The sequence below is a fragment of the Micropterus dolomieu genome, linkage group LG06 (genome assembly GCF_021292245.1).
Source record: "Micropterus dolomieu isolate WLL.071019.BEF.003 ecotype Adirondacks linkage group LG06, ASM2129224v1, whole genome shotgun sequence".
NCBI lineage: Eukaryota > Metazoa > Chordata > Actinopteri > Centrarchiformes > Centrarchidae > Micropterus > Micropterus dolomieu.
This window is the reverse complement of record NC_060155.1, coordinates 13,732,484-13,745,199: the sequence shown is the minus strand read 5'-3', so window position 1 is coordinate 13,745,199 and position 12,716 is coordinate 13,732,484. Positions and strand designations below refer to the sequence as shown.

General features: G+C 40.1%; 1 protein-coding gene across 3 annotated transcripts; it reads right to left on the bottom strand.

Annotated features, from left to right (window-relative positions):
- Window positions 1–5,473: 5,473 nt before the first annotated feature.
- Window positions 5,474–11,475, bottom strand: ripk1l (receptor (TNFRSF)-interacting serine-threonine kinase 1, like). Of its 3 annotated transcripts, XM_046052446.1 has the most exons (11): window positions 11,213–11,473; window positions 10,721–10,910; window positions 9,799–9,955; window positions 9,485–9,622; window positions 9,184–9,415; window positions 8,928–9,077; window positions 8,744–8,820; window positions 8,533–8,608; window positions 7,749–8,360; window positions 7,511–7,654; window positions 5,474–6,928 (listed from the first exon to the last, which is right to left on the bottom strand). In XM_046052446.1, the coding sequence occupies exons 2-11, from the start codon at window positions 10,882–10,884 to the stop codon at window positions 6,639–6,641; spliced, it is 2,040 nt and encodes a 679-aa protein (XP_045908402.1). In that variant the 5' UTR covers window positions 10,885–10,910; window positions 11,213–11,473; the 3' UTR covers window positions 5,474–6,638. The 3 variants fall into 3 exon arrangements, with proteins under 3 accessions (XP_045908402.1, XP_045908403.1, XP_045908401.1); XM_046052447.1 differs by having other exon boundaries at window positions 7,589–7,654; window positions 10,721–11,475; XM_046052445.1 differs by having other exon boundaries at window positions 10,721–11,472.
- Between the last annotated feature and the right edge of the window lie 1,241 nt (window positions 11,476–12,716).

Genomic DNA, 12,716 nt, shown 5'->3' with positions numbered 1-12,716 from the left:
TTGAATGGAGAGCAACTTTCAATGTTTACAATAATTTTGATGCATCTTGTATTAACTGTGAGTCTCTTTAAAGCTTTCTCTATAAAGTATTTCTCTACCGTTACATATTCATGAATAAGCCACAAAGTTTAAACAACATTTTAGGTAATTACTTTAACTCAAACTCTCTGAATCAGCGTATCCGTTTCATCACCACTGTTTAGATGCGTCATCCATCCATCCATCGTCAACCGCTTATCCTGCGTGCAGGGGGGGGGGGGGGGGGGGGGGGGGGGGGGGTGGAGCCAATCCCAGCTGACATCAGGCGAAAGGCAGGGTACACCCTGGACAGGTCGCCAGTCCATCGCAGAGATGTGTGTCAATTAAATTTTATTAAGCTCAGTGATGAAACAATCCACCAAATACTGATTGATGCAAGTACATAGCATCACTTCCATATTAGCCTCACCTGCTTTAAAATCAGCGAGAGGAGCAAGAAAAACATTTGGACGTGTGAAATGCCAAATAACCAGAACTGTTCCAACTATGGCAGAGATTGACTGAGAAAACAATCTTTCAGGGCCTTTGAAGAAGTAGAATACTTGAATAAATACCCGCGCATTCAAAACAGTACCAATTGATAAACTGTTGATCCTTAGACTAATGGTACCCTCAAATTGAAGCTGACATTCTGCACTTTCAACCTTTGTTAGGAAGTGCTGTGCAAATACTTGTGGACCTTTTATTAAGTGGTTGATATTATGTTTTACAAGTAATTGACTCACTTGCTGCTAGCATTATCTGAGTTCAACCTCAGGGAATCTAGCTGCTGGGGAAAATGACAGTCACTGACGACTTTTACACAGGTTTATCCTCGATCATGGCTTTGTTGTAAAAGGGGTATAACATGCATTTGATTTCCATGGTAAGGCTTAGTAAATGATGAGAACTCTAACTTGGTTAATTACAGCAACAGGCCTATATCAGTAGGCTACAACTAGGCTACATGTGAACTGAGAGCCATTTCATTTAAAAAGCTGTCAACACCTTCTTTACTACGCCACCCCAAGTACTGTTTACACTTAGCAACTGCAGGTATAGTTTATGGTGCTTCATCATTAGGTATTGGACTCTGCCAAGGTTGCCCCTTGTCACCGATCATCTGATTTGGGGACCTCAGAATTGCCTCTTTTTGTAAATGGTGTGGTTCTGTTGGCTTCATCAGACTATGAACTTCAGCACGCACTGGGGCTGTTTGCAGCCCAGTGTGAAGCGGCCGGGATGAGAGCAAGGTTATTATTGTTTACGAAGACAAACGAAATAACAAAAACTAGATGTGAAAAAATATTGTCTTAACTAAAATAAAAATAAAAACGAGGCTTTACAAAAAAACGATAACTAACTAAAACTGTATTGTAGGTTTGCAAAACTAACTAAAATTAAATGAAAGAGTAAATGTCCTTATAGTTTTCATTTATTTATTTATTTATTTCATAGGACCTAAATAAACCTACATTTCTAGTGGATATGAAGCGGGGGGAACTGATGTTGCAGGGTAGTTGGTCTGGCCGGACCGGTGTGACACCAAAATCTGTGACCTATCAGATTCTGTGACTACACCCAAACGACGATGTTTTCCTAACCATAACCAAGTACTTTTGGTGCCTAAACCCTACCAAGTACTTTTGGTGCCTAAACCCTACCAAGTACTTTTGGTACCTAAACCCAACCAAACTGCTACCACTTCACATCGTCAACAAAGCCTCTGGCGCTTAACTTGCCATTTGGGTCACAGAATCAAGTCACACATTTTGTTACACCGGCAGTTCACCATTGTGATTAGCCAATAGGCATCTGTTAGTGGGTGTGTTCTTATTTTGTCCTCCGCGTGAAGAGCTGACGTGCTGCGTGTCGTGTGGCTGTCCTGCCACGATTACTTTAACCATCAAGAGAGCCCGGGGTCAGGGCGGAATCTGGCTGCAAGTGGCGACCGCTGCTACGAGGAGATCCCCATGTAACGTTAGGGGTAGGCTAACTTAGTCTGGGACACCCAGGTACGGATCGGCTGCTTAGTTGATGGGATTTCAACATGTTTTCTCTTGTCTTTCATACATACATGTGTACAAAATAATATGAATGCAACAACCATTTAGAGCATAGCGTATATAAAAAGGTATGGAGTTGTGTTTTGTTTCGTTTGAGTTGCAGGCAGTGAGTCACTGTCTGGTGGTTTTCTTTTCCTTGTTTTGTTCTGTTCTGATGGTCTGGCTTAGTGCTCATCCTGGGTGTGGGATAAACTTGCCCCTTGCCCGTTGATTGAGTTACCCTATCACTGGGTTAACGTGTCTGCTGGCCATTATATTTAGGCTACTGCATGTCAGCTAGTGTGTGTTTTATGGGGTCATTGATATCTCAGCCAACCTGTCTCTTAATACCAACCTGTGTTAATACCTATTTTTGATTAATAAAGGTTTAGATTTTTATACAACTGCTTTCCAGTCATACATGCCTTCAGGGTGCTAGTGACCTGTTGTTTGTGGCTCCAAAGGGGGCCTACACTATCATCCAATTTCTTAGCTGTCCATCACCTCCATTTATTGTATTTCACCTATTTAACCAAGAATGATAGAGTTGGAGACTGATGTAATGGATACTGGGAGTTTGGTCTTAGGGTTTTGTATGTAGGTTAGAAATTATTGGCTAATGTAGATTGCATGTGCTTCATTTATTTGTAGTATTTATTTAGACAATGTGTTAGTACTTCCAGTGCTTGAAGTGGTCCGGGACGCCCCGGTACGCAGTACAGGTGTTCTGTCGATTTATGCTACCTATCGAGATGTGCTACTTAGCGGTTCTGCGCAAGCGTGGTGTGTTTCCACGCCCATAAATCTGTGCAACCTTGCTGTTGGGAATAGGCCCATCTGCCAAATCTGTGCAACCTTGCTGTTGGGAATAGGCCCATCTGCCAAATCTGTGCAACCTTGCTGTTGGGAATAGGCCTATCTGTCAGTAATATAACAAAACAACATTATAAGTCTATCAGAATACGCTACCCCTGATATCTTAAATAAAGATGGCATAATATAGTATTTCAACGTGCTCCCCATCTCCTTACAGTACACATGGAGTGAATAGTAGTGCAATCGGGTGCAATATAAAATGATTCTGTAGTGGGAGCATTATTTGATATATTTGATAGAATCAGAATACGCTGCCCCTGAAATGATGTTATAATATAATCAAAAAACAGAAGATGTCATACCGTGAGAGTTATAACTTTATGGGATTGAAAAAGGGAACACATAAGGTAGCATTTTTCGAAAGGGCAGAGCGACTCGATAGTCTCTGCTGTCGATTTGCGCTACGGTAGCATTTTTCGACAAGGCAGCATAGATCGTCACCGGTACTCTCCTCTGCCCTCTCCTTATCAGGTTTTGTGGGCGCTACGTGACGCTCACCTGTTCCCGTTCTCGCCTGCCTGCAAACCTCTGTAGGCGGAGAGAGACGAGGGAGAAGAGAAGCTCAGGTTCATTTCAATCAGCCGTGTGCTGAATGTAGCTCGTAAATGTCACTTATCGTGAACCGACCAATCACAGCCTGGATGGGGCGGGACATTTAAGATTACTGACAGATAGGTGTCATTTACACTGGGGACAGGTCTGGCACCTTCTTTTCCCCCACTTCAATCACTAAGTACTTCAAGTATAGGCTATACATTTGCTTAGTGTTTGGGCCCCTACTTATAAGCTTCAGATATCTTAAAAAAGGGTGTCCCTTTTCACAAATCTGCATTGTTTCTAATGATTGTACTTATATTTAATGTTTTATGATAAAACTAAACTGGACTGAACTACACCGAACTGAGCTTGGCATCCTGCAGCGACAAAGACTAAAACTAACACTAAAACTAATAAAAACTAAACTAAACTATCAAACCTACGTTAACATTTTTTAATAAAAAAAAAAAAAAGCATTCCAACCCTCTATAGTCATGAGCTGTGGGTAGTGGCAGATAGAACGAAGTTGAGTTTCCCATGTACGGTGGCTGGGCTCAACCATGTGGTTCAGGCTTCTGATTAGGATACCCCCTGAACCACCTTTCTCTGAAGGTTTTCCGGGCATGTCCAATCGATGGAGACCCCGAGGTAGACCCAGAACTTGCTGGAGGGATTATAGCCTACATCTCATCTGTCCTGCACAAATTGAGATCCCCCAGGAGGGGCTGGAAAATGGAGAGGGACATCTGGGATGTCTTGCTTAGCCTGCTGCCACCATGATGTACCAGATACATGGGAGAAAACGGATGGATGGATGCTTGATCAATTTACTGTGTACACACGGTGTAGAACACAATGCAGCTGCGTAACGCCATTATTATGGCCCAGCACAATATTGTCTTATCTACCCATATTATGAGAACTTCAAGTCATTGTTTATTATGTGTACAATGAAATTTTAATATTTACTTTTTACATTTATTTCACTACACAAGTGGGAAAGGGAAGAAAGACAAAGGAACCAAAACAATACAACCCAAATAATGTGTAGATAAATTCATTAGTGGGGATAAGACTATTAAATTCATGCTGTCTGTAATTGTTGTGTAAATCCATTCTCTAAACATGTTTGGAATGGGATTTGGGCACTCACTCAAGAACAAATCCATCTTTGACTACTCAAGCTATTGGCTATCAGCTTTTGATTAACAAATGTATTTAATTAGATTTTATCTATCAATCAACAGGGTGCTATTTTAACAGCATCCCCAAATCTGACAGAGAACAGATGTAATTACTGTTATTAAACTGGAATGCCTGTCCATATTTGTGTCCCTGGAGGCCCTTATCATTAATTGCTCATGGCATCAAGGGATTCATTTTCTTGTGTTTAGTGAAGAAATTATTAAACTCACCAGGTAAAATATAACAGCAGTGTCTGTTTGATTTGCGTCACATCTATAATCCACAAAATGCTCCATTAAAATATGATTTCAAAAAGTCTTTCTGTCTTCCTGTGTATTCAAAGATCTTTCTATGGTCTAATTTGGGTTTTTTGTGTTATTGTCTACATTAGGTCAAGCAATCCACATTATATTTGGCCCTATGGTTCATTTATAAAAACAAGACTACAGTTAGATTTAGACTTGGTGTTTTTCCTGGATCCGTGGCTTTGTCCAGTCGCTTTGAAGGACAATGTGCTTTAGAGTGACGCAATGTTCACTGTGTTCCAATTCCATACCACATTGCATACAGTACATACTTTCTTTGCAGTTAGTATATATATAAAAAAATGGAAAAAAATGGATTATCTGAGACTAAACTATGTTTAGTCTCAGATAATTAGTGACAGCAGTGTGAATGTTTTTAGTGTATTAATAACCATTAACTAGTTGCAGGGGATCACCAATAAGATCTGAAGGAAATACTAAACTAGAAACAATACCGACTCAAGTTGTGTAGTGCAATCTATGAAATACAGAAAATACACATTTACATTGGAATTTTAGAGACATACGTACACACAGTTTATTCAAAATGTCAAAATAGCTTTCCAGTAGATCCACATTTGGTGGAATTGTGGAAGAACAGGGTTTAGTGATCCTGCACGTCTGTCTACTATTGTTCAGTGTGGACTATGTTGCATCTTTAAAGACCCAGTACACAAAGTTACAGTGGATTTTGTCATGAGAAAAGCAACTTCTAATCCAAAATGCTTGACACAGTACATCACCTTAAAGCTTATTAGTAAATCATGCACTTTTACTGCGCTTACATACTTTTACTGTTGTATATGGAGAAATGAGAGCACATATTCCACAGCAGGTCTAAAGGTTAAAAGACCGAGTTTGACTCACTCATTAAATTTGTATCTCTTGTAAACAACAATAACACATGTATTGGTAACAACAAGAATACTGTATTCTCTGTCTTATGTTTTGAGCTTCTAACAGACTCATTGACTTTGCCTGTTCTGTATTTGGAGTTTGTGTTGGCCTGGAATAAATGTTTACCACACACCATTTCGTTGTCCCTGAATATGGATTCATTATTCTGTTAAAGCTGTGCATGTGTAAACTCAATGGCTTTTCTTCTTCATCACATAGACAACAATTTCTGAAAAATAATTGACAATGTGTGCATTCAAGATCGTAAGAAGTCTTGCTTTGACTTGCTACATGCCACATCAACTGGCACATGAATAAGAAAATCCAATTATTTTAGGCCATTACTGCTTAACAACAAAACAAAATGAATGATGATTCTGAATTCCCATGATTAGAAATACCCAAACCTGGCAATGTTCATCTCAACAGCTAAAATATACCTTTGGTAGAAAAAGTCATGCAGTCATTTGAAAATGCAATTAGAGCTTTTAAACTGTCACAATAGCTAAGTCCAAATGATTGTTTAGTCAAAACCAGTGATTACCAGAGTGTTCAGTAAGCTACCAAAGACAATTTCAAAGCAGATGACAGCGAGCACAATTTCAACACAATCAACATTCTATTCACTTGTACTGTATTCAGGGATGACAGCGACTCAAATTCAACCCCACTGCAGATAAAATCAAAGCAGTGTTTTGGTTGAAAGAAATTGGGGCCATCATAGGCAGAAAGTCCTTTAGGGAGAAACTTCGGAATCTGCCAAAGTTTAGCAGATCTAGGAGGAAGAACCACAGGTATTCAGTATTTTCTGGATGACATCTACCTTTATATTGCCATCTAGTGCTCGACAAAGCTTCCCGATTGTGCAGCCAATACTCCCTTCCTTCATTTTCCAGCGCTCCAGCATCTGGTGCACCATCTCTGGCAGGCCTTCACGTTGAAAGTCGTGCTCAATGGTCTCTATTTCCACAGTGGTCAGGCCCAGTTGCCGCGCACAACGTTTCCATTTCATCCCAATGTTGTCCCGCAGCAGATCCAGGTGCTCCTCGGTAACCGCATGGTCCTCTAAATGACACAAAAGATAAATCTATTAGGGGAAATATTTCTTGAACTAAAAAAAATACTGTGAACGATTTGATAACTGTTGTTGCGTCGGCACTGCTCATCTGACCTGCCCCCCAAAAATTGTGTACTACATAATTTGCTTTACCTCTCAATGTGTTAACGTTTAAAACGTTTATAATGACTACAGCTGAAGCAATTAGTGGATTAATTGATCGACAGAAAACGATAGGTAACTATTTTAAAAATCAAATTTGTTTTAGTCATTTATCCATTCTCTGATGTCAGCTTCTCAAATGTGAGGATTTGATGCTTTTTTAATGTGTATAATATTAAACTGAATTCCTTTACATTTTGGACTGTTAGTCGGATAAAACATGAAATTTTAAGACTTCACCTCAGGATCTGGGAAACAAAGGGCTTTTTTTCACCATTTTCACTGATTCATCGATAAAATAATCCGCAAGTTAAAACAATAATTATTTGCAGCCCTATTAACTAACAATCATGTTCAAAACTGAGCAACAACAGAAGTGTACAGACACACTATCATATCTGTTACATGAAAGAAATTTTACGGTTTACCATATTTCAGAATGCCTTCTTTGATGGAAGAGTTAGCGGAGTTGTTAGCATCTAGAGATAATAAACTACGGTCGTAACCTCCAATACTCATCGTGTTGTTGTTCCCAATCTGGATCCCGCTGGCATTCTGAATGTAAAGAGATCCTGGAACAAGCATAAAGAAAACACACATAAATCCAGTCTCTCCAATACATGTGACAGATGGAATGCCTTATCAAAAAGACATGTTTGTACGTACCTGGATCTTGTGGCAAGATGCTCTTAGTGGGATTCAAGAGACGGCCAGGGCTCATGTCAGGAGTAGATGTATCAGACACTGGGTAAACTGGCCAGGACTGCTGGCGGTTATAGTGGGAATGTGGATGTTGCTGGTTAAAGTTGAGACAAGACGTGCTGGCAGACATTGGCAAGAGGAATGGAACAGCTGTGGCAGAATTCATGGAGTCATAGAGACCAGCAGTAGGGTGACACCAGGCCTCTTCCTGGCTGATGGGCTGCACCGGCTCAGCTTTTGTCCAGGAATGGACAGAAGACTGACAAGAGGGTATCTCTTGTTCTGGTTGCCTTACAGCGTGATCTGAAATGCTGACGTGGTTTTGCAGGAGAGGATTTGCGTTGTTGTTATGGTAGGAGTTGGCAGCATCAGGCTGGTTCTCACAGTTATAGCTACCACATATGTGGTACTGAAGCTCCTGTTCCAGTTTTCTCTCCAAAACTGAAGGGCTGCTAGCTGGCTTTGCATCCGTCTGAATAGACCCCACAGGTGGATCGTTTTGGATGCCACTCAGTTCCTCAACAGTGGCTTCAACTGGTACACTTCTGTCTGAACTCACCAAAGGAGCTGGGCAGTCTGCAAAGTGAGAAGACAAGGTAAAGCAATAAAGATGGTCAAAATTTCAACAATTTCATGAGCATTCTGAGCATTTTTAATATAATATATATATATTAAATATACAGCCAGGCAAAGGTCAACATTAGAATGTCTACATGTATAACCAGGCTATCAAAGTTACAGTGCTCACCTGCTGAAAAACTTTCACGGGTCACTGATAAAGATGTCATCACATCGATAAGTTCTTCTGGACCTTCACATATTTTCTGCATTAAAGAAATCACACGGAAAATCACCACGACATAAATACATACATCTAAACTTAAAATCGACTGCTTGGTGTCTGCAATGTGCATATAAAACAAGATTACCACATCAAACCCTAAAGAAAATATATTTACCCTCAGATCATCTACATCACGCTCTACATGTGGTTCAAGCTTTTCCGTGTAGAAAGGAAGGAAGAAGGTATAGCACTCTACAAGAAAGAGGAAAAAAAGAGGAAAAGGATGAGAAGGAGATCAATATAATATACTGACGGGGTGAAGTAACTTGTGGTTACACACACGCGCGCAAAAAATGCACCTTTAAATGTTGGCCGTTGTAGAGGATTGTGATTCCAGCACCTCTTCATAAGCTGTATCATCTCTTCAGGTGTGTCGTCTGGAATAAGGTTCTCTGCTGGTCGGTCCCCGTTTCGGACACACTGGCTCATCTGGTCTTCACTCCTGGCATCTGAAAATAGAAACTTACTTACTGACACTTCCTTTGGTCGTCTGCATGTGGTTTACAAATGTAGTCATAGTGTAGGACTTGAGCATGTTTTGGTATCCCAGCTCACTTGCATATGGCTCTTTCCCTGTGAGGATGACCCAAACCACAATTGCAAAGCTATAGACGTCAGACTTCTCGCTGGAGGGTGTATGTATACTCTCCAGGTGCTCAGGGGCCATGTAGCTCAGTGTGCCGGCCCCTCTCACGTCAGCTGATTGCCCTATAACATTTTTCCTGCGAGACTCCTTCTTTGTGAGTTTGCTCCATGCCTGGCAGGTGGCCAAGCCAAAGTCTGCAATCTGGAAAACAAAGAGGAAAAAATGCTGTCATAACTATAAATGTGTCATGGGCCATAGTGTGTGATATACCTTGATGTGAAAATCCTTGTCCACTAAAATGTTTTCTGGCTTTATGTCCTTGTGTACGACGCCTTGATCTGTGAGATACATCATCGCTTCCAAAATCTCTATGATGATTCTGCCCTTCATTGATATTGGGACAGTGACCTAGAAACAGGATGAGTAAAATTTCAATTAATCCTCCAATTCATATAACAATATCATAATTTGAGTTATTTAGGGCTGCAAAATATTGTTTAAAACTAGTGAAACTCCTAAAGTTACAGACAGTTATTCTAAATCTTTCCCTTATCAATGTGAGTACAGATATTAAACGTCCTGACCGTGTCCAGCATGACCAACAGGTTGCCTCTAGGGCAGAGTTCCATTACTAGCGAGCAGTCTTTGTCCTCCATGATCACACCCAATAACTTGACCACCCGCTCATGGTTCAGGCTTGCCATGGTGGTCCCCTCCTCCAGCAGTGACCTTTTAATCTCTCTGGAAAGTACAGAAATTATAGTGAGAACCAGATAAGTGGCAAAAAAAAGGACGTAGGGATGCACCAATCCAATATGCTAGTACTTCTTATCTTTAGATAAAGACAGTTGTGAATGTCATTGTAAAATTCAGCGTTCCTGCTATCATTCAGACAAAGCGACACCAAATGTCCTAATGTGCTTGCATAAAATGGTTAAAATGTGTTCCACAAACACATAGTGAAGTACAGTTTTGAAATTTGGGGGGGGGAAAGGAGCAAATGAATTGGTTCAGGGCCCAGTACTAGAGATACCCTGGATTTAGGTTGGATTGGTGCATCCTTTGCATGACATATGGGAAATCAAAAATTAAAATCCTATCTTAAGGCTGCAATAAAAATACCAATGTTTTGAAGAGAAGGGCTGTACATGTTGGAAGTGAATTCGACAGAAAAGTGTTGAGGCAGCTGATCGGAAGGACCTTCGTCCGCAGTTGTTTGCTCACATCTCTTTATTAAAAGGAAGTAAGTTAGTAGAAATCAGTGCATGCTTTTACATAACGTTAGCGCACAGCCTGGGGCGAACACGCATTCCTTTACTGTCTTACTAATTAGTTCACACAGGCAACAATCTTCCATCAATATCATATAATATTTCATAGTATATCTGGTTGTGTGGAGAGCCTCCCTCAAGTGTCCTGCTGGGCACATGACCCAAGTTAACATTTAAAGCCAAGGGGAATGCCCAGCATACTTCATACAGTTACAGATACACACACACCACTTACTCGTTTCGAAGAGAGCCTGTATACATAATCTTCGACACCACCTGCCCGAGGGTTGCATGGTAGCACAGGTAAACTTCTCCAAATCCTCCGTAGTCCAGGGGCTCTCTTTTGATGAGATCAATCGATCTCACCAGAGGAAGTGAAGTATGTGGCGGGGTGGCCATCCCCAATACAAGTCACAACTAAACAGCTGAACGAGATAAGTTATACCACAGCTTAGGAAAAATAAAAAACTTTCTATGCAAAACTGGTATGCAAATTATGCCGACAACCCGGAAGACTGAAGCTTCAAGACTCAAGCATCCATAACTTTCAAAACACTGACAGACTGATATTAAGCTACTTTAACGCCCAACGTTCCCGAAAGTCAACAGTAAGCTTAGCTAGCCCTCGTAACAAAACTCTTCACCGAAAAACAACATTACACAACCCCTTTGCTATAAATATCAGCAAAAACTGGAGTAGCTCGGCTCCCAAACAGTGCGGTAAAACCTTTGTAAGTTGGAGCACTTTGCTTGTGTTGTTATTTCCGTGTTTTCCTCGACGCAATAGTTCAAAGCAGCGAAACCTGCGAGGTGACGTTGAAACAGCCTAAAACGTCGCTAACACATCAGGACGACCTAACGTTAAACACATTCAATAACCAAACGCAAATGCAGGGTATAAGTTGTTTTCTTGCTGAACCTTCGTTTTAACCGGGGGTTTTGAGATACAGAACAGCTGTGGAATAGGACCATTGTAAATCTTGTCGTGTGGCATTGTCGCCACCTACTGCTGAATTTAATTTTCGCAGAAAAAAAAGTTTCATTGCTCAGAATGACTGCACTATTGTCAATTTGAGATTTGATAGTGATGACCTTTTTTTATACAGTCTATGTTGATGACTCACTGTTCTATCGCCTGAACCTCCAGTCAAGTTTCAGTTGTATCTAATCAGCATGAGACCAATGATTGTACTGAACCTGAAAGAATGAGGAAGCAAACTGTAATGATTAACTTTGATATTTTGGAAGTAGCCTTCAACAAGTCCTGCTAAAATGATGCCATATGACGCCTAATTAAAAAAAAACAAGTTCATTGATAAAACAAGCGTTTATGTGAAACTAGAGTGGGAAACCACCTGAAGTATAGCCTCTGACAGCGTGGGCGAGGCATGACATGCAGGCCTACATTTTGGGCAGCCTATCTGTGAACGCCCACACTATAAATTCCTCCTTTTGCACACTAAAGCCACAACAAAGCAGTATCATATTTACCTGTCTTGCATTGTCTCGGTTTTCTGGTTAACATTTATTTTCCTTTTTCTGTTATTCGTGTTTATCTTCAGGTTATTTGGAAAATGTCCTGTGACAGTTTGCAATTTATTGAGTACTGTATTAGACTATTACGGAGACACATTGGTGAATAAAAGTGCCTCATTCATGTGAGAACTATTTTCCATTTACAATTTAAACTGTTTGATGAAAGATCCATGACCAATATCAAGTGGTCAGACCCATTTTCATTAGGGGTGCTCTGGCAATAACTGATTATGACTTTTTAATAACAAATATGTTAGCAGCATGAGTTATTTCAGGTATTCAACCAAGTACTCAGATCTAGTACTTAAAAGTAGCAATGCCACAGAGTTAAAATACTCTTCAAGTAAAAGTCACGAATTAAACTTTTACTTTAGTAAGTAAGTACAAAAGTATTGGCATCAAAATATAGGCTATTTAAAGTACCAGCAGTTAAAGTCTACTCATTATGCAGAATGGCACATTTCAGAATATTTTTGCATTATAATTATTTATACATTAATATGTACATCACTTTAATGTTGATGGTAAAGGAGGAGCCAATTTATATAACTACTTACTTTATCAACTAGACAGCTTGTGAATTTCCCCACGAGGATCACTAAAGGTTTATCTTTATCTAGAATTTTACATCATAATTTATTTGTTAAATATTGTATTATTTATCTGAATATGCAAGATAACTAGTAGTGAAAGGT

Excerpts from the sequence above, each read along its gene's own strand:
- ripk1l (XM_046052446.1), bottom strand. The coding sequence starts at position 10,884 with ATGGCCACCCCGCCACATACTTCACTTCCTCTGGTGAGATCGATTGAT. Across the intron at positions 9,416-9,484 it reads ACAAGGATTTTCACATCAAG|ATTGCAGACTTTGGCTTGGC; the intron begins GTATATCACACA and ends TTTGTTTTCCAG. Across the intron at positions 6,929-7,510 it reads AGAAGGCATTCTGAAATATG|AGGACCATGCGGTTACCGAG; the intron begins GTAAACCGTAAA and ends TGTGTCATTTAG.